Source organism: Eschscholzia californica, unplaced genomic scaffold (assembly GCF_041429995.1).
Source record: "Eschscholzia californica isolate CP2 unplaced genomic scaffold, dmEscCali1.0.p SCAF_4, whole genome shotgun sequence".
NCBI lineage: Eukaryota > Viridiplantae > Streptophyta > Magnoliopsida > Ranunculales > Papaveraceae > Eschscholzia > Eschscholzia californica.
This window is the reverse complement of record NW_028238461.1, coordinates 39,584,495-39,605,865: the sequence shown is the minus strand read 5'-3', so window position 1 is coordinate 39,605,865 and position 21,371 is coordinate 39,584,495. Positions and strand designations below refer to the sequence as shown.

The window sequence follows — 21,371 nt, the reverse complement described above, 5'->3', positions numbered from 1 at the left end:
CCTGAGGGATACAAGGTTGAGGGCAAAGAAAATCAAGTATGTCGTTTGAGAATGTCTCTTTACGGATTGAAATAATCCCCTCGCCAATGGTACAAATGATTTGATTTTTTAATGCTAAAGCATGGTTTTCGCAGAAGTGACTATGATTGTTGTGTATACATCAAAAGCTTCGCGAAAGTGACTTTATTTATCTCCTTTTGTATGTGGATGACATGCGTATTGCTTCTCGAAGCATGGTGGAGATAGATAAGTTGAAATCTCAACCCAGTCAAGAGTTTGAGATAAAAGACATGGGCGCTGCAAAGAAGATACTGGGAATGGAGATTAAGAGAGAGCGGTCAAGTAAGAAACTGTACTTGAATCAGAAAGGTTACATCGAACGAGTAGTTTCTCTGTTCGGGATGCAGAATGCGAAGCCGGTGTCAACACCTTTGGCACCACCCTTCAGGCTCTTGGGAAGATAATCTCCCACTACTACGGTGGAGAAGGATCATATGGATCGTGTACCGTATGCTAGTGCAGTTGGCAGTTTGATGTACGCTATGGTGTGTACTCGTCCGGATATTTCACAAGCGGTCAGTGTGGTTAGTATGTTTATGGCAAACCCGGGGAAGACACATTGGGAAGCTGTGAAGTGGGTCTTGAGGTACTTAAAGGGTACCGTTGATACGGGTTTGTGTTTTGGTGGAGACACATGTCAGGTAAGTGGTTATGTTGACTCAGATTATGTTGGCGATCTAGATAGAAGACGATCTACTACTGGTTATGTATTTAGGGTACATGGTGTTCCAGTTAGTTGGCGATCGATGTTACAATCTACAGTTGTGTTATCAACCACAAAGGCCGATTATATGGCTATGGCCGAGGGTGTGAAGGAAGCATTGTGGTTGTGGGGTCTTCTGGATGATCTAGGGATTAAGCAGGAGTGCGTAGATGTATGGTGTGATAGTCAAAGTGCGATCCACTTGGCGAAGAATCAGGTTCATCATGCTCGCACTAAGCATATCGATGTCAGGTATCACTTTGTACGAGATGTCATAGAGGAAGGTGATGTTTCTCTTATGAAGTTACACACAGATGAGAATCCCGCGGACATGTTGACTAAAGTGGTGACGTCTAGCAAGTTTCAGCATTGCCTAGAATTGCTACAAATCGGCTCGTGTTAAGTTGCCCGAAAGGGCGTAGTGGCGACAAGGTAAACTTTATGTGAAGGATTGTTAGAACTACGGTAGGCTTGATCCTGTGAAAGGGTACGTAGGCAGCCATGGTCATATGGTGCACTCGGATGAAGTTACAAGAAGCAGATATATCTTACAAGGAGTATCCTGGAGTTCGTCCAAAATTTGAAGTATATCAAATTGTGTACGAGGTGGAAAATTGTGAGAGGTGGTTTCCAAAAGTGAACATTGGCGGTTTAGATGGCATTGGCGGTTTAAGGAAATTTCCAAATTGAAGGCATTGGCGGTTTAAGGCAATTTCCAAATTGAACATTGGTGGTTTAGTGCCAATTCAAATTGGTTTCAATTTAAGTTTCTAATTTTCCCTATTATGGTCAGTGGATATATGTGTATAAATAGGGGGAATTGAGTGCTTGTACATCACCACACCAACAAACAAATCAACAACAATTCTTTTTAGAGAGAGCTAGAGAGAGAGAGAGCAAGTGAGAGAGATTTTGTTCATAGTTTTGAGCTGTGTTTAATTTCTCGGTCGTCGAAGATTTAATATAGAAGGTTAATTTCTATACGGCACCATCTTGGGACGAACTTGCGGGTTGTGTGAGTCGTCTTCATTTATCCTTCAATAAAGTTTTCTTGTTCGTCCGAGCACGTAGGCTTTAGGCCGAACCTCGTTAATTATGTTCGCATATTTAGATTTTGGCTTAGCTTTTCGATTAATTTTCAGGATCGGATCAATTTCTAGGATAGGTTCGATAGCTTCCGCGACTTTTAGTTCTAACATATAAACATTCATTCGGACAAAATGGAGATAGATGCAAAGTGGGTTAAGTTGAGACGATAATATAATATCTTTCCTTAAGATATTTTACACCCCTATTATAGTACCAACAGTTGGGTTATGTCTCTTACGATCCAACAACTCCGTTTATGCTTGTGATGGTACTCCGCAGTTTTGGAACAGACGAACCGTTGTAAGCAATATAAACTCTTTGACTTCTTCTGACTTGACATTCTTGACTCCTGACTTGGTTTCGAGATAAATCCTGACTTCGATTTTGTCTTTTAGGCACATTAGGATGCTCAAAACTCCAAGTTCTAGATTCAGTAGAATGCTCTTGATTCTAGATTCTAGATTCACTAAGAAGCTATTTGTCTAGATTCTAGATGTCCTGGAATGTTCTCAATTTCGTATTATTGACAATACTATAATGTTGTGGATTCCATGTTCTTGATCTTATCTTATTAACTAAAACTTATATTCCAGACAATCATGGAAAGCTTAATGTGTTGAGAAGAGAATGAGAGAATGAATGAAATGCTTCTTACATTTTCATTGTGGTGTTATTCGAGACACACTAGAATGCTACTGACTTTATTCATGCAGAGAGTTGATATTCTTGACACACAAGTACAAAAATCTTTGTGTTGAATGCACAGGAGAAAACAGAATGAGATTTGAAGTTCATTTGGGTCTTATTTATAGAACTTGAATAAACACGCAACTTTTAGGGATGCACTTATTGATTTATAGGGATATATGTTGGAAATTTGACTTTTATACTTAATCTTGGTCGTTTGCGGTCACCAACGTTGGATATGGCTTAAAAGCATGGAAAGAGCGTGAAGAAAGAAGAGCAATGATCGTTAAATTAAGATCTAGGTTATCCCACCCCTTGCCTGACGTTAGAAGAATTTAGGGTCGTCCGATAGGGCGCGATCGAGACCTTCTAGAAGGTGTCTTAAGCACACCAGAAGGACAAATGCGATTCGTTCGATTGGGTGCATTGTAAGCATGCGATCCTTCCGCTATCGACATTCAACGCTTTATTCTTTGGCCCATAAACCACTTTCCATTTAGTCCCCGACTTAACGAAATTCGTTAACTTTAACTATTTTTTTCGTCCAAACTTTAACCTTGAATACCTCATCCATTCGAAATTGAAATTTAGTGAATCTTGGCTCTAAATTAAAGATCTCGACAAGAACACATTAACACGTCTTTTTTTTTAGTTTGACGTGTTGAACCAATCTAAAATTAGTTTTGATTCCAATAATCCCATAGGGACTTGTATTGTTCAGGACTAAAGAACAATTTTGGTTGCATGTTCCAAAATGTAGTCAGCAAAACCTTGGTTGTTCAATACAAATTTGAAATTTGTCAAGACATATAAATAAGTTGAATAATACTCAATAAAATATTTTTTGAATGCAAACCATAAAATGTGCAGTGTAGGTATTCATATTTTATAGAATAACTGTGTTACACTGTGAAAATTTACATTAAATATTTTATACAATAATTGTGTTACACTGTTCAAATATGATTGTAAAATCAAAATTTTCATTAAATATTTTATAATAACTGTGTTACACTGTGCAAAGTTCAAAATTCTCACAAGAAGAAACAAACAATACTCTACATTTTCGGAATTGCTCATATACCAAAATCTTAAAGGCCAACTCCCAGACTTCCGATACTAGGGGTTTCTTCCTCTTCTGTGGTTGATTATCCAACCTCATTTTACATTATGAACTGTAATTAGATTGATATTCTCGAAAGCAACATCAAGCATTTAAATAAATATCAGTATGTACACGATGCATTATGAATAATGTAGAATCCAAATTAATTGATCTCGAGCAAAGTTTAATTTATATTAAGCAATGTATGTAGTACAATTTAAACTTTCAAAAATAGATAAAATGTGAAAGAATATATGGATGTGTATAACAAAGTGTATGATATGCTCAGAAAACTAACTAAGGTGTATTGAGTAAAACTCAAAACCGTGTAAGTGTTTAGATAGGTAGTTATAACAACAAGATTGAAAATGCATAATAATTTGATAAAATACAAAAGAATATGTGGATATGAGCAACACAATATATGATTTGCCTAGAAGTCTAAGTAATTGCATTGAGCAAAGCTAAAAATGGTACGAGTTGATCTGACGTTTATTTTTTCTTGAAAAGAAAGCTATAAGGATGGGTCACAGCCAACGGCTCAGAGGTATGGCGGGAAATAAAAGATTGATAATACGATTTTTTTTTTCAAATATGAACAACACAAGTAAATAAGGGAATGCATTAGGTAGTTTAGCTTTGTCAAATTAGTTTATTTCTTTGTTACGCAAATCCAAAAATGTATCCAAAAGTTAAGAACATATTTTCTCAATTCATGATATGCTGAGTAAACATGTAAATTTTGAAGAGAGGGAAACAACAAAAAATCAATTAAAACTTGTGTTGTTCTATTTTTTTACAAAAAAAAATTCATATCATCTTACTAAAATAAAATTGAATACAAATAATGTTCTTCAAAAAGAAAACATTAAAAAATGTGTACACGTTAAACAAATAGAGTTTAATATGAAGAAAGATTTTTTAAACCTCATTAATGGTGGTAAGAACACAAAGTTAAAACATGAGAAACCCATTAATGGAAGCAAGAACTCATAGTTATGATTAAGGTTGCACCTAGAATGGTGAGAGAATAGGTCCTTAAGGGGGTTACTTGTTCTTGATTATGAAGTAGAAGTGGGTTGATTTAAAGGAGAAGATGATGAAGATGACTCGAAGCGGGTGGTTTAGAGGTGGTTAGCATTCTGTTTGAAAGAATTACAAAGAAACAAGAATGAAGATGAAGACTCCAAACTTATTTATGAACGATATGTTGTTCTTCTAGTTATGATTCGAGTTCACTTTATCTTTGTTGTGTCTTGATTAAGACAGGGTCTGGGTTGAAGTAGGGAACTTCCTTTCTCTAAGCTACAGAGATATAGACAATAAGCGGATTATCAGTATTCCTTCTTTTGTATTAACCGAGATAGACAAAATTAATAGAGTCAAGGCGAGAATAAGTTCTCTTTCCTTAAGACATTTTACACCCCCGTAACAGCACCAACAGTTAGGGTGTATGCCTTCGGGATACAACGACTATCCTTTTAGAATTTAAAATGGTACTTCTATATTCTGAAAGCGGGTGAACCTTCGTAAATAATATGAGCTCTTGGACTGATGTGAATAGATCTTCTAGACACTTGAATATAGTAACTTCACTCGGATACTTCTCTCTTTGGAATTCCAGACACACCAGAATAATTCTAAAATCGGAATTATATATATTCCAGACATACCAGAATACTGTTATCAGGAGAGAAGAATAAAATAAATGGAATTCACACGGATACTCTTTCTACGGAATTCTAGATATACTAGAATATTTCTACAATCAGAATTATTTCCCGACACACCAGAATACTGATTTTAAAAGAGAAGTGAATGAATTGGATGAAGAATGGAATGATTCTGGATTATTTATATAGGAATCGAGTAGCTAGGCACTGAATTTGGGACGCATCTCTTGGTATTTTGGGACAAAACCATTGGATTTTTTTGGACACAACTCTAGAAAAGAGTTGGTTATATAACTGGTTATGTCGGCTGGCTTGCGGAGCGTTTTGCCTAAAAATCGCGGAGCAAACACCCACCGTCGGATGGTGTTAGTTCTATCCCGAATGGTGCCCAACAGATGACGGAATCGATCGTTGGATTTACAGATTTGACTTAACCCACCCTTATACCGACACAGCTGGGACGCGGACCATTGGTTCCCGCGAATCCAACGTTTCTGGTTGTTGCCCGAAGATCTTCACGCGCTACCGTCAGATCCTCTTTGATCCTGCGGAGTGAACGCGAGCCGTCCAGATTTGGATGTGCTCGTTTCGCTCAAACGGCCCCAAATTGACTTGTCCAATTTGACGCTTTAGTCCTTATTTTGATCGATCTTGGTTAAACTAGAATTTCTCATTCATCCGGAATCGGATTTGAGTGATTCTTGGCTCTAAGTTTAAGAGTCGACGAGATGAACGCAATATTGCATTTCGTTTCTGAGTTTGACGAGTCAGGTCGAGTCAAAATTGACTCCGATTACAACATTATACACAATGAAATAAGAATGAGGATGTAGAATGTTACAAAGATATAATGGTAAAGGTGGTTAGAAGGGTTTACATTTTTCAGTTTGCAATAAGGTGGTTTTCCAGCGAGTAAAAGGACTTTGTTCGATTATAGGAGAAAGAAAATAATGGAAAACAGTTTCTTGAATCCTAATGGAATAAGAAATCGTTTGGGTTTCTAAAGAGAATGAGTGTACATAAAGGGTTAAAGTGGGTATTTGGGATAAAATATGATGCCTAGAAATTTGATGTTGAGGGTAGAGATCTTGATTTGAACCTGATGTGAGTTTTTGAAATGTTTATGGGTTTTGTTTGGGTTTATTTCATGGGTGGTCCTAGGTCCTATTTGGGATAGGGGTGGGAATCGGGCGGGCTCGGTCGGGCTCGGGCTACCAAGTGCCGGGCTCGGGCGGATCGGGCTCGAATAAGCCGAGCCCGAGGTAGTGAGCCGGGCGGATCGGGCCGGGCAAATCAAAGACTTGAAGTGCCCGTAGCCCGTCCGAGCCCGACTACCCGAACGGGTTTCAACGGGCTCGGGTCGGGCGGGCTCGGGTCGGGCGGGCTCGGGTATATTCAATCATGTTAGAGCTTGGGTTCTTAGCTTCAGTCCTTCTCTTTATCATCTTTTTTTTTTTTTTTTGAAATATTCTCTTTATCATCTGTCTCATTTACATTAAGTTTTCTTCATCTTCGACGAGTATTATACCTACATCTTACCCATTTATTGGTTCTTATATAGCTGTTATATTGAATCGAAATCGACATAATCAATGGGCAGAAGAGATTCTTAAGTACTGCCCGAACTTATACTCTTAAAGGTCCTTTTGGTGCTTGTCAAGTCTAGAAAGCATCTACTTTACTATTAACTCCTCTAGAAAGAAACTTCATACAGATAGGTGGTTTAACTCCTGCTAGAGCAAGTATAGAACTAGGTAAAGTCCATATACCATCTCCACATATCAAACCAGAAGCAACTGCTGGTCCAAGTGCATCGGCATTAGCTTTGTTTCTCTTCTCCCACACAAACAATATCAAACTCCCAACACACATATCAATCACAAAATACGATCCTAAATAGAATGGTATTGCCATTGCCATCGGTAACGGTATAAATTTTGTCCATTTCTTTCCTGCCAAGTCTCTAAATCCGTTTATGAGAATGGCAGCAGCGAAGAACACGTAACATAATGTTAAGCAGTTCTTGGGTAAGCTTGAGAAGCCTTCTACTCCTAATATTGACATGTTACGGAAGACAGTAGCATTCGGGGCTGGGTATTGGCTCCCGGGTTTGCCGAGATCAGGGAAAGCTTTGTAGAAGATCCAAAATACAGAGGGAGAAATTACACAGCCCATTGCAGTTCCAATAATTTGACTCACAAACATAGACCTGTAAAATAGTGACCCCGTTATTGAACTACAATCAATTAAGCAATTTGTCAAATAATATCAATTGGAAATCCTATGAAGTATGATTCCAGAAGTTCTTTTATAAAACTACGTGACTTAGGAAGTTCAGGAACTACACAATGTCTTGACCTCCTCTAGTGCTAGGAAAACTTAGGATTTACCATGTACAAAGATAGAGAAGACCGATGTTACCTGGGAAGTTGATCCCTGCCCTACTTCGTACTGGTACTAGTAATGGTACACTACTATATGCTGTACAACTAGGGGCATAGCAATTTCACAAAAGTTATTTCTTTGGTGATCGACTTGTGCATTTTTCTAGACAATGTACACTTTCGAAGATATCCGAACAATAACTACACTTATTTTAGAATTTCCATCGATTTTAACTTAAAATCTTAACCAGTTAATTTCGGATTACTGGACTGCAGAATCAACAGTGAGTAGAAGGGTGAAGAGAATTTTAAGTAATATTAGAGGAAACAATTAAAGTAGCAGATTACTCTCAGAAGTCCGCTTCATTGGTTATATTTGGATTATAAATATAAAAATACATAATTGTTATATGTTGCAATGTATTTTATTTATTTAAGAAGTTAAGGTTTAGGGGTACCTTGGTGAAGCTAATGTCATGTAGCCAGTCTTGAAATCCTGCATGATGCCCTGTAATTTAAGCCAAAGTAAAACCTGTTTTGGGAGTGCAATAATCAGAATCAAATATCAGAACTAGTAGTAGCTAGTGTGGCTTTTAAAACTATTGTAGTGCTAAGGGCTGTGATATCGTGAAGTGCTTCTTTAGATGTTTCAGAAGTAAGAGTATAGATGATAAAATAGACTTGATGATATTATGTCCTTTGAAGTAAAAGAGGAAGATAAAAGGACTTGCGAATTGTATAAGATAAGATGTTTGGAAAAGGCCTAGCATGGGGACAATACAACTATACAGATATAGTTCTTTTATCTTAGTTTATTAGGTCCTTTAGTATTCTTACAGTTTTGTACTATATAACCAACATTTGTTACATAACTTACATATACACAAATGATGCTAGCCTAAACACCCTAAGATGCGCATATGAATTTCACATCTTACTCACTGAAGTTGGCACAAATTTATCCTATACTCCAATGAAGTCATGATCAATAAACAACTATAATTCTAATCCATAGTCATATGATGTATTTTTTATCCACCATTTTATTTATACTTCAAGCTGCACCCCTTTCAGGATGTCAAAGAGTTCAATAAGTGGTGAGTATTCCACCGTGGACGACATTGTGCTAACCATTGCTTAGAGAGAGTGAAGCAAATCTGTTATCCAGAAGGTCAAGCACCGACTGGTCACCCATATTAGACACAAGTTAACGAAATTGGAGTCATATTCTGTACATTGTATTCACTGTCTATTTTGTTGCATATAATGGGAGGTTTACACCACCTGTTTTCAAAGGCTTCAAGGCCCAAAGTAGGAAAGCTTACGAAACCCCAACCATCTGCAGCAGTAAAGAACCATTGGAAGAAGCCCCACAAGAAACTGAATGAAAAGAACTTGCCCAATGCTTTCACTTGCTTCCTAGAACAACATGATAACAAGATACAGTGAGAACGACAGGAAGTTCATAACTCCTATAAACCAAAGTAGTTCTTAAGTATAACATACACATGACCACAAATTTATGTGTTAAACTTAAACACTAACAGGGTTTCATAATAAAACTACTTACACAAGAATGTGTCAAAAGGAGAAATTTATGTGTTAAACTGCAAATCCTGAAAATGTAAAACACATACTCAAGACTCAATTCCATCTCTACCCAAAAGGTGATATTTTTACTACTACACTTTCTGATTTCCTTGGCACTGCCATATTTAACACTGATGGTGATAATTGGAAGTTTCAGAGACAAATATCTAGTCATGAATTTAACACTAAATCTCTTCGAAAGTTCGTTGAAGATGTTGTTAACACTGAGCTTTATGATAGATTAATACCCATTCTCTCAATGACAATGGATAAGAAATCGGTTATTGATCTTCAAGATATCCTTCAAAGGTTTGCTTTTGATAATATTTGCAGAATCTTTTTTGGGTTTGATCCTAGCTATCTTTCTCCATCACTTGAACACTCGGATCTGTTGGATGATGAAGGTGAGATGAAGACTAAAATTGCTACTAGGGTTACTGGTAGAGAGAGAGAGGATGGTGAGATGAAGAGTAAAATGGCTTTAGGTTTCGGCTGTGAGGGTTAGGGTTCGGCTGATGGTGTTAGGAGAGAGAGAGAGGCGGAGAGGGAGAGAGAGGCGGAGAAGGAGAGAGGAGTTAGGGTTCGGCTGGGTTTTTATAGACGCTTCGGTCGGGCTCTGTCGTCGGGCTTGTAGTCGGGCTATGCATCGGGCCGGGACTCGGACGGGCTTAACGGGCCGGGACTCGGAATTGAGAACCTGTCCGAGGCCCGGCCCTATTAGCCCGTTATATCGGGCCGGGCTAGCCCGGCTCGGGGCTGCTTCGGTCATCGGTCTCTCACGGTTCGGGCCGAACGGGCCGGATCGCGGGTTTCCGGACCGTTTTCCCAGCCCTAATTTGGGACCATATTTTGGCCAAAGATAGAAATTTTCCTATTCCTGAACGATGTGCATATGTGTTAAAGAATAATATATATATTCTTTTTTTAGGAGAATATATGTAATCTTAAATATATATGCATGAACATCATCTTCACCGATTGAAGTAGTTTTCGAATATATTGCAGTATGTGGGCCTATTAAATGTATATTTGCACATTGTACTAGACCAAACTGTTTGTGCCTTATGGACACAGGTTATACCTACTACATACTAGACTCTAACTTTTGACTATTTCAACTACTATAATCGATGACTTGCAATATTTTGTCTAACGATTTTACTACGTCTAATTTCAAGGAATTGTGAGATATATACCAAAATGATGCTCTATCTTGTGAAAACATTGGTCGAATCTTGGCATGCCTATGTGGCACACCATGCATCTGACACGCATAGGGTCAATCGGAAAGGGTTTTACGATTTTTAGAGTTTGGTTCCCTCCTTTTTGCAGTAATGTTGAAAAAAAACTTCCCGCTATCATTTTGAAAGCTAAAAAGGATTTTTTGCGTGGGAATACACAAACATGTCAAGTTTTGTTTTAAGAACTTAGGTTTGCATTCTACTTCATGCATCCAAGCGTGAATCCCAAGGGTTTCCTCCATTAATCGATCAGATCTCTCGAAAATCATATGTTAATTGGATTTATTAAAATCATATAGACTTTCATGCCTACCATAGTTTAAGAGTCTTTATATGGCCATCAAGCCCAAGATGTCTTTGATGACAGTAGTTGTTAGGTTTATGCAAATCATATATTTATTTATGATGTATCTATACAATGTATGACTCTTGAAATCCGTGTCAAAAAGAAAAAACCTAAAATGCTCTACCAAATTCACATACGATTAAATTATATAGAGAATATAATCACATTTGTACAATTGATCTATAAACAAAATGCCGAGCACTTTTGACTCTTAAAATTATGCACGGGATCATTACAACAAATATTACTATTTCTTTGATAATCTGCCTCCTTGTAGCTTCGTAAGAAAATCTATTAAATTAAAAAAAAAAAATAAGCAGTTATAGCACTTAACAGGTTACGTGTTTCACTCTCACAATAGTGTGTCTCTTTTTGTTCTGGTCGAAGTAAAATCATTAAAACAATGGTTGCCTCTCACATGGCCACATGGCCTTAAATTAGTTATCAAAGTAGATACAATTTACAATTTCTCTGGATTTAAAAAGAATATAATGGCCTTATATTTCTAACCAACTATAATATTTTAAGTGGTTTAACTTAAATATAGGCAGCTAAATATTTTGAACCCAAATATGAAATGGTATAAATTGAGGGGTTTTCCAAATTTTCTTAATTCATTGGTATAGTTATATTAAAATAAATAGTAAAAAAACAAAAAAAATAATAATAAAAAGGAAGAAAGAGACTATGAAGAGAGCTAGGTCAAATACAAATAGTTTTAATCATGGAAGCTTTCTTTGTTGTCTCTTCTTCTTGACATTAGCAACAAATAGCAGTGCATTGGGTAATAATTCATCAGTAGGAAGTAATCAGACTGAGTTTTATGTCAATCAACTTTATGGCCAATCAGGCCTAAAGGAAAAGGATAAAATAAGTGAGTTACCTGGTCAACCAGGTAAGGTTAATTTTGCACAATATGGAGGTTATGTCACAGTTAACAAAGAAGCTGGAAGATCATTATTTTATTACTTTATTGAGGCTGATGGTATCAACAAGGATTCAGCACCTCTCCTCATTTGGTTAAATGGAGGTATTTATCTTAATTATCAGATTCTTGTTTTAATTTCATCCAAAAAAAAAAAGCTTCTCATTTTAAATTCATGATAAGAATTTTGAGGTTAAGTCTCTTCAACCTTCAAACTCTTTGTTGTCTATTCAATTCTTGTTTGTGATCAACAAATTTAGAGTTCTCCAATCGAATCATTTATGTAGATAAGAAACAGTTATTTTTAAGTAGGTCTTAAATTAATTCGGTAATTGTTAAGTTGTTATTTGTCAAATGACCTCCTAGTTTATGATTGGTTTTCCATCTGACCCTAGTTTATACAAAATACCTGAATGATTCTGTATTTGTCATTTCCTTACGTTAACGAGAAATTCAACTTTTCACTTTCTTATACTATTTCTTTTTCTATTTATTTTTGTTTCTTCTCTTCATTCTTTTCTTTCTCTCACATCTTTGTCTCCTCTTTCTTTTCCCTTTGCTACAACCACCGACAGCTGTCGATGACTGATTATTTTTCTCTCCTCTCGTTCTCTTTTACCCTCTATCTTCTTTTTCTCTCTTTACCTATCCTCTCTCTATCTTCTCTCTTCCTTTGCCCTCTTTCACATGTTCCTCTCTCCGGCGAAAAGGAAGGAACACCTTTGTCGAACTTCTCGAATCTGTCAAACATTCAAGAACTTCTTCGCAAGATGGAAGCAAAAGAAATCAAATTTTTGCAAGGGTTATTTAAACACAATAGTTCCTTTCCCATTTCATGGACTCTTCGAAATAAAACGAATGTATGTATTTTCAAGGAAATGTTTTAACTTGATAGATCAAATTATGGTGGAAGTTAAAGCTCTAGTATATCTTGGATTTTATCGACCAAGTTTTTTATAATTTTCATCTCAATCTTTTACTGCTTTCTCAAAAACAGAAAAATCATTAGTTATCACTTACAAATCAATTACTTTATGATTTATTTCGTTAGGCCCGGGTTGTTCTTCATTGTTTGGAGCTATGCAAGAAATAGGACCTTTTCGAGTGCAAAGTGATGGCAAAACACTCCACCAAAATCCATTTGCATGGAATAAAGGTAAATGATACCTAGGGAAGTTTTATAAGGCCTCCCCAATTTTGTTAAAAGGCCTCCCCATGAACCATTTTACTTGCTAAATTATCACTAAGGGGAGGCCTTTTAACAAAAATGAGGGGGCCCTATAAAATCTCCCTGATACCTATATATTTCTAAATTTTCGTTACATTATAATTGCACCAAGTATATTAACTAGTGTTTGGGATGCAGTGGCAAATATTTTGTTCATAGAGTCACCAGCTGGTACTGGTTTCTCATACTCCAACAACACTGATGATTATGAGACTAGTGGAGATGAAAGAACTGCTGAAGATGCTTATATTTTTGTATTGAATTGGCTTGAAAGGTTCCCTGAATACAAGAATAGAGATTTATACTTATCTGGTGAGAGCTATGCTGGCCATTATGTGCCTCAGCTTGCTATGGTTATCACTCAACACACTAACAAGAACAGTTTTGTAAATCTCAAAGGAATTGCTGTAAGTAAATCTAAACTCTAGGTCAATGTCTTTTCAACAAGGTGGTATTTGACTGGCTAATTTTTCTCTTTTAATATCAGATTGGGAATCCATTCATTGATGAATCAGTTGCTCAAAGCAAAGGGTATTTCGATTACTTGTTCATGCGAAGCTTAATTCCCGACTTTGCCTATGACAAAGTTAAGCAAAACTGTAATTTCGAAGAGGGTCAATTTAGCAATCTATGCAGAACTGCAATTCAAGAAGCCGAGAACATTGCAGAATTAGTTACATTTTCTAGCGCAACTGATTCGTACAACATATATGCACATGTCTGCCCTGAGTCCGCCAAGGTCACCGACAAACCCATTGAGGCCCCGGTAAATTTTTTTCTTTGGCTATATTAAAATGACAAACGTTTCTTTCTCTTATTATTTCAGTAAGAGTGTTTAATCCAAAAGTTGTTTTTCGTTTCAAAATGTCACCAATTTAAAATCAAAAGTACAAATTGTGCGGTATTGATAAACATATATAGAACGTATCTATGTCATGTGTTTCTTGCATTTTGGCTAACATCCTATCATTACAAATATCAAAATTCTAACTCAATGATATTAATAATTATATGTAGATCGACTTTGTTGATCCTTGTTTCACGACATATTTAACATTCTACTTCAACCAACCTGAAGTTCAAGTGGCGCTTCATGCAAATGTTACTCATTCATCGGAATCTAGTTGGGTTGTTTGTAACGACAGGTCCGTTCATGTAACTTTTTATTCTTCTATAAGCAGTTGAATATTTGAATGAGAATGATAAGAAAACACACTAAACTAACTTATAGGTAGTAAAACATAGAAAAGAAAAAAGAATGCCTAAGTTTTATAGATGTGACATAAGTAGCTCGGCCAGTTTATTGATTCCAACCTCACATAAATTAGTAAGTACACATAACTTTTTTTTTTTGTTGAACAAAGTACAGATAACTTAGAAAAAGATATGGATACTCCTGAACAAATACATGAATAGAATAAACTCTATAACTACCAAAGATCTTGGACCCTAAAGGCCACAGAAAAACCTTCAGGCTATTTTAGAAGCATGAAAGGTCATTTCTGCTTTTACTTTATTTATACTCTTCAACACGAGTCAATAAAGATGGAATCCACCTAAACCTCTACCATGAATGAACCCGCGACCTCCAACCTACTAAGCAGATGTGAGCCTTTGGGTGACTTTAATTAAGATAGGATTCTACAAAAACCAATTTGCTCTGAATTGTATTTTAATTTTTAAATCCTTTTGTGTATTTATGTAGATGGACAATGAGTGGTTGGGAAGACAAGCCCTTGACCGTTTTACCAGTTATTAAATCGCTCCTTGACAGTGGGAAACGCGCTCTTCTATATAGGTAAGCAATTCTATTTCCTTAGGCCATCTTCATTATTTTGGGTCAATTTAGTTTTATCTTTTCAATCTAAAGATATTTTAAAGAGATTTAAAACTAAAAGAAAGTACTATAAATTATTCGAACTAGAAAACAACAATATAGTAGACCATGTAGGTGCAGACCTGTAAATGTTTGATGTGTGTGTTCCACATTTTTAGAGGGTTCAAATTTACCTCAATTGATTAATACAGTTCGAAGAATAGTTTCGCACATTGGATAAGACAACTACTAGGAGGAGATAATCTTGTGCTTAACCAACGAATTGTGAGAATAGTCATACATGATAGAAGGGGTAACTAACAACCAAGAATATAACGTATAGGTCATACATCATCTTTTCTAACTAGTGGCATCATATATCTAGAATTAGATGATAAGATAGTTTATTTATATGATTTTATTTCAGAGTTATGTCATATTCACCTTCTATATTTTATAATGCAGCGGTGATTTAGATTATCAAATTCCTTATACGGTCACTTTAGATGCTCTGAAGAAGCTTAACCTTCAAATAACTACTCCATGGAATTTTTGGAAAGCTAAAAATGAGGTAATTGTTTTGTTAATACGTACTCGCTATTTGTTATTTTCCTTACTCTCACACTTCAAGTACGCGAGTTCATAGAGCGTTTTCACAATCTTGATATACTGTGTCATAATATTAACAATGTATTTGGAACGACTGATACAAGTATTCATATCTCATTTTTAGGTGGGTGGATTCTACATTGGTTACGAAAAGAATTTGACTTTTGCGACGGTAAGAGCAGCAGGACATGAGGCCCCACTTTACCAGCCTGAAAGATCATTGACATTGATAACTACTTTCATTAGAAATGAACCTTTCCTTGGATTTGTAAGTACAGGAGAGCCTGGAGAAGGAGATTCTACACAGCCATCACTATTATGAATTAGCTTCCCATGCACTGTTATTTTGTTACTAATGTATTAACTATGTTATTATAATAAAGCATCTTATCTACATGTTATCTTGCGGATTATTTTAGTTTTCGAGTTTAACGGAAGATATCCGTAAGACTATAGTAAGTTGAAGAGTAAAAATCGATATTGCACGAGGGATTGAAAGAAAATACGAGTCCAAGTGACCTGAATAGTATTTTATCTTGTTATAACGATAAAAAGAGAAGATTGTTATGAAGACTATTGTTTTTCCATCATAAACGTAACAATTGTAACCGTTATGACAACCACATATAGTACAAAAATATATTTATAAAGATAACTAGAATGGTCGATAATCCTAATATAAAAATGATAGAAGAGACTAGAGAATTAGACCTACCCAAACTTCAATAGGAATTTATCGTTCATCTAACCTGAAAAAAGTCCGTCAAGAGAGAGAAAGAAAGAGAGTGGACTGGAAAATAGAAATCGCTGAGTTCGAGGGGGGGGATTGTAAGCCCTTTCTAGTGTTGCTTTTCTAATATATACTAACAACCATTTATGTTTGTACTAAAAGAGCAGAAGGGGTATCTAAAGTGGAGTCTATGTGCAGAGTAACTAGAATTTCAATGAAAACCAAAAGTGATGGTTTTTAAACTATTTAGTACTTAGCTTATTTTTTGAACCCAACTATTTAGTACTGAGGAGTACCCTTCACTGACTGGCTTAGGTTTCTATTTTCAACCATTGTGGAACTCCAAGAACTATGTACCTAAACCCCTTTTCTTAATTCAAAGTACTCTAAACCTCTTGGCAAAATTAGAGATTATTCTATTTCTAGTACTTTGATAAAATAAAAGATTAATAAAAATATATTTGACGAAATAATTACTTATAAGTCGTTAATAAGTTAGTTTAGTAAATAATCCAAAATTTTATTTTCTTGTTCAAGTATTTGATTTTAGTTAAGTTAAAAGTCTGGTGATGATTGGAGCGGCGGTATGGTGGTGGTGGTGGACGTGGTCGCGAAGTTGTAATCAAAGTGATGGTGATTATAGTAGTTTTCTATTAGTGGTAGTGGCAGTGATAGTGATAGTGGTAGCGGCAGCGTAGTGATTGGTGTGGTGATATAAGTAGTAATGGTGTTGGAAACATGGTGGTGGTTAAGGGATGTTAGTTGATGGGTGGCGGTTGAAGTGTGATGCTGGCGGTGGTTGAGGTGTGATGGCATGGTGGTTGAGTGAGTGGTGGTGAGGTGGTGGTGTTTTATGGTGTCTCCTAGTGTTCTAACCGGAATCTCAGACATCTAATGTTTAACACTAGTATCTTCAGGATCTCATGCATAAGTTAAATAAGAACAAAGTGGTTTAGAGATTTACCTTAATCACTAATTCTCACGGACTAATGTGATTGGTTTCTCGAATACCAAGAGCTCCAATTGTAGCTCCTCTACTTGAGATACTCGAGCAGTCGACTTGATCTTCCACCTTTCAAGTTAGCTAGAACTTCGTCGCAGTTAGACGAATAACACCTTCTTCTTTAGACTAGATAGATAGTTGGGAACTATTTTCTCTTTCTTTCTTTACTTGATTTGTAAAGATAGAAATCTCTCTGAAAATTTTCCAAGCATATTTTTGTTCTAATGAGGTTCTTATATAGAATTCCTAAAGTCAGAATCCAACCCTGATTAGGTTCCCTAATTGCCTCAGAAATATTTTTAGGGTTTCTCGCCCAAAATATGAAACTTATATTATGCCCCGCCACCCCATGCCCTAATGGGTTAGGTCTGGCCGGCCCAATTAGTGTGGTCGGGCATGCCTTGGTCGGCCCACTCATGGGCTTTATGTGCCCAACCCAAAACTCCTTTGGTCTGAACTTCGCACTATCTTTGCCTTAGCTTTCGCCTGGTCTTTTGGACATATTTCTGGATCTAATCCTTACTTATATGTGTCATCCCTCTAGTCATATCTTCTGATCAAATCGACGCTCTTTGTTTAATCCGATGTAGGTTCTGGATGAAGTTAGCCGCGAATCACCCCGCGATTCGATGATCGTCGTTGGTTTCTAGCTAAACATTACGATCCCTAAATCGCTCGGACTTTGATGATCCTCTTCACCAATGGTCATATCCGACAAATTTTTCGCGTTGCCACTTTGGTCAAAGGGCATCTCCTTCAGGTGGAGGTGGACGTGGAGTTACATTAGTAGATGAGCGGTAGTGAAGGTATCGTATGTGTTGTTGGTTGTGGTAGTTGTTGTAGGATTATGGTGTAACCTAATGTTCTAAGTGGAATCTCAAATTTTTATACATCTAAAATTAGGTTGTTCGGATCTCATGTCAAAAGTAATAATTAATTAGAAGTTAGATAATTACCTAAATTCGCTTTTCCCTTGGACTAGGTTTGCTTTCCCTCGGACTAGGTTTCCTTTCCTTCGGACTAACTTGATTGTCTTTTCTGAAGATCTAGAGCTCCACTTATGCAACTCCTCTACGTGAGACACTCGAGTGATTGAATCCATCTTCTGCCTTTTTAGTTAGCTAGAACTTACTTGAACAGTTAAGATAAAAAAAAATCTTCTTTGTGACTAGATAGATAGTGTGAGAACTTGTATATATTCTCTTTTATGTTTTTTGTCACTGTAGAGAGCCAGAAATTATGAGAAGTTTTCACACTATTTTTTTTTACCATATCCTTTTGTGAGAGTTCTAAAGTCGAAATTATATTCGAAAGAGGATCATAAAGAATTTCTCTGAAACAGGGACTCCCATATGAAAGCTAGTCTCATCTGGGATTCCCCCATATATGGTCAGGAATACAATTACCAATGGGACTCTGTTGGGTCGTGCGCATGCTATGGCCAGGCCACATAGAGTCGACTTTAGCGTGGTCCGAGCCATGCACCCGACCATCTTTTAGCCCGGGCCTTTTGGGTATTTCTTAGGAGGATCTTATCTATTATCTCTAGTCAGTTTGATCAGGTCGACACTCTTTTTTGTAACCCGTTGTAGGATCCGATTGTTGTTAGTCGCAAGTCATTTGAATAAGTCGTTGATCGTAGTTGGTTTCTAGCTAAGAATTACGATCCCTTAAATGATCTCATGGAAGTCAAATCTAGGAATTGAACTTGAGTATGAAAGAAGTAATTTAATTAGTTGGACTTTAGGCTCTTTAGGATGGATTTCAAGGGGCTTAGATCATGCGTATTCAATTCATGAATCTTGATGTATCTTTGTATTATCTATTCATGATGTATTGATGCCTTATAATGACTATTGTAGTTAATTTCCAAAAAAACAAATATTATTCTAAAGAGAGCAAAAATCAAAGGCCCAAAATTCGGGTCAATACACCAAATGAAGCCCAACCCGGAATAATAGCGGAAATAAAACTCAAAAGTTGAAAATACCCTTTTAACCTCATAGAGAATCCACATCCCGCTTATATCCCTCCACCATTTCCCGCTCTCTTTTCTCTCTTACTTAATTCGCGAAAAACGAGACAGAGTCCACCCATCAAATCACTCTTACAGCTGACATTTATTACCTTCAAAATTTTTTCTCTCTCTTCATTTGTCTGAAAAAGCGAAAAAAGTTGGAAGCACTCTAAAGGAATTTATTTCTGCACTTATACCTATGCTGGTGGCAAAAGTAGTAGTTCGATAAACATTTTGTAAAATGTTTTAGTATAGAAGTTAGGTGTCTTATTTTGTAAATAAGTTTAGTTCTAAGAAGTTTTTCGTAACACTTTTAAACATAAACTTAATTGTTGGGAACAGATTATAAAATGTTTTTTTGTTAGATTTTTTATATTTCAATAGAGTTTGAAAAAAATTAGTACTTATACCTATATTAGTTGCAAATTAAATAGTCAGCTAAGCATTTTACAAAATTTTATGAACATTCTGATGAGAGACGTGCAAATTTTATGAACATTCTGATGAGAGACGTGCACAAAGTAGTAGTTAGATGAACATTTTGTAAAATATTTTAGTATAGATGTTAGTGTCTTGATTTTGTAAATAACTTTAGTTCTCAAAAAATTTTCACACACTTTTAAATATAAACTTGTTTGTTGGGAACATTTTACAAAATGTTTAATTTTATCTTGTACATTTTAGATCTGAATAAAGTTTGAAGTGATATTATGTCTGCACTTATACTTATGTTGGTGAAAAAAATAGTCGTTACATGAACATTTTGTAAAATGTTTTAGTGTAGATGTTTGGTTTCTTTATTTTGTAAATAACTTTAGTTCTGAGAAAAAAAAAGTTATGTTTGCACTTATACTTGTGTTAGTTGCAAATTAAATAGTTAGCTAAGCATTTTACAAAATGTTATGAACATTCTTATGCAGGACGTGGACAATGTTGAGAATGTTTACACAGTACATGATAATGTTTGAAACAACTTGTGAAATGTACTAACATAATTGTCTCAGTCTCTAGGTTTTAAAATAAGATCGGAATAATCATGTTTCAGGTCAAACTCTTTATCTTGAAATGCAGTCTAGTTTCACGAACATTAGGTCGAATGTTTGTGCTAAATTATATTTGTTGGGAACACATTACAAAATGTTGATATTTTATCTTGTTCATTTTTAAATCTGAAAAGAGTTTCAAATGAATCTTTGTCTACACTTACGCCTCTAGTGGTGGCAAAAGTAGTAGTTAGATAAATATTTTGTAAAAGGTTTTAGTGTAAAAGTTAGGTGTCTTGACTTTAAAAATAACTTTAGTTCTGATAAATTTTTCACAACACTTTTAACATAAAGTTATTTGTTGGAAACATTTTACAAAATGCTTATTTTTTTATCTTATACATTTTTAGATTTGAATAGAGCTTCAAGTGAAGTTACGTCTGTACTTATACCCATATTGGTGGCAAAAATAGTAGTTAGATAAGCATTTCGTAAAATGTTTTAGTATAGAAGTTAGGTGTCTGTATAACAAAGGACATTTCACGAAAACATGATTGTGTCTATATAACGAAGAAAAATAAAACGACACATTAAATGAAAAAGTGAATACTAACGGTGTTGGAATCGTACAAAATGTTATTTATATTACAAAAAATGTTTCGAACATTTGTAATAGTGTACTCAACACAACCATAATCAACAGGCGAAATCTTCAAAAGTTGTACGGAATCGAAAATGTTGGAGAACCATAAGATTGTACATATGCCAAGAGCTTTTCGAAAAGCTTTGACACCACTGGAAAATGTTGAGCCAATATCAATAAATATTTTGCCCCGAGATTCAGAAACACTCTTTTTTCCTTCTTTTGTGAAGTATCAATTGCTCTATCCTTTTCCATAGATATAAAATCTGCAAGTGGAATCAACACATAATTATATGTCTACGGGATAAACAAAATGCACAAGACATTTGTGTGAATGCACTCGAAAAACTTGTTAAATGTTTACGAATTTGGGAAAATGTAAAAGACATAATATTTGAAACAAAGCATTATGTTAATAACACAAGATACAATGTTCTAATTGATGTGTTTGTGTTTGTATAACAACGAAAATATTTAAGGATTAAGATTTATGTTTAAAACACGACAAAAAATGTTCACGAAAATACATTTTGTCTGTA

At 35.7% G+C, this 21,371-nt stretch overlaps 2 protein-coding genes across 2 annotated transcripts; one reads left to right on the top strand and one right to left on the bottom strand.

The window, feature by feature from the left end:
- Window positions 1–6,859: 6,859 nt before the first annotated feature.
- On the bottom strand, window positions 6,860–9,856 carry LOC147544618 (Oligopeptide transporter OPT superfamily protein). Its single transcript, XM_086636095.1, has 4 exons — window positions 9,272–9,856; window positions 8,986–9,120; window positions 8,160–8,233; window positions 6,860–7,526 (listed from the first exon to the last, which is right to left on the bottom strand). Exons 3-4 carry the CDS (start codon window positions 8,201–8,203, stop codon window positions 6,980–6,982), a joined length of 591 nt encoding a protein of 196 aa, XP_086492221.1. The 5' UTR covers window positions 8,204–8,233; window positions 8,986–9,120; window positions 9,272–9,856; the 3' UTR covers window positions 6,860–6,979.
- Window positions 9,857–11,495: 1,639 nt separating this feature from the next.
- Window positions 11,496–15,857, top strand: LOC147544617 (serine carboxypeptidase 1-like). Its single transcript, XM_086636094.1, has 8 exons — window positions 11,496–11,908; window positions 12,855–12,959; window positions 13,170–13,438; window positions 13,519–13,797; window positions 14,049–14,176; window positions 14,737–14,829; window positions 15,313–15,418; window positions 15,581–15,857. The coding sequence occupies exons 1-8, from the start codon at window positions 11,566–11,568 to the stop codon at window positions 15,776–15,778; spliced, it is 1,521 nt and encodes a 506-aa protein (XP_086492220.1). The 5' UTR covers window positions 11,496–11,565; the 3' UTR covers window positions 15,779–15,857.
- Window positions 15,858–21,371: the final 5,514 nt, after the last annotated feature.

Excerpts from the sequence above, each read along its gene's own strand:
- LOC147544618 (XM_086636095.1), bottom strand. The coding sequence starts at position 8,203 with ATGCAGGATTTCAAGACTGGCTACATGACATTAGCTTCACCAAG. Across the intron at positions 7,527-8,159 it reads ATGACATTAGCTTCACCAAG|GTCTATGTTTGTGAGTCAAA; the intron begins GTACCCCTAAAC and ends ACTATTTTACAG.
- LOC147544617 (XM_086636094.1), top strand. The coding sequence starts at position 11,566 with ATGAAGAGAGCTAGGTCAAATACAAATAGTTTTAATCATGGAAGCTTT. Across the intron at positions 11,909-12,854 it reads CCTCATTTGGTTAAATGGAG|GCCCGGGTTGTTCTTCATTG; the intron begins GTATTTATCTTA and ends TTATTTCGTTAG. Across the intron at positions 12,960-13,169 it reads TCCATTTGCATGGAATAAAG|TGGCAAATATTTTGTTCATA; the intron begins GTAAATGATACC and ends TTTGGGATGCAG.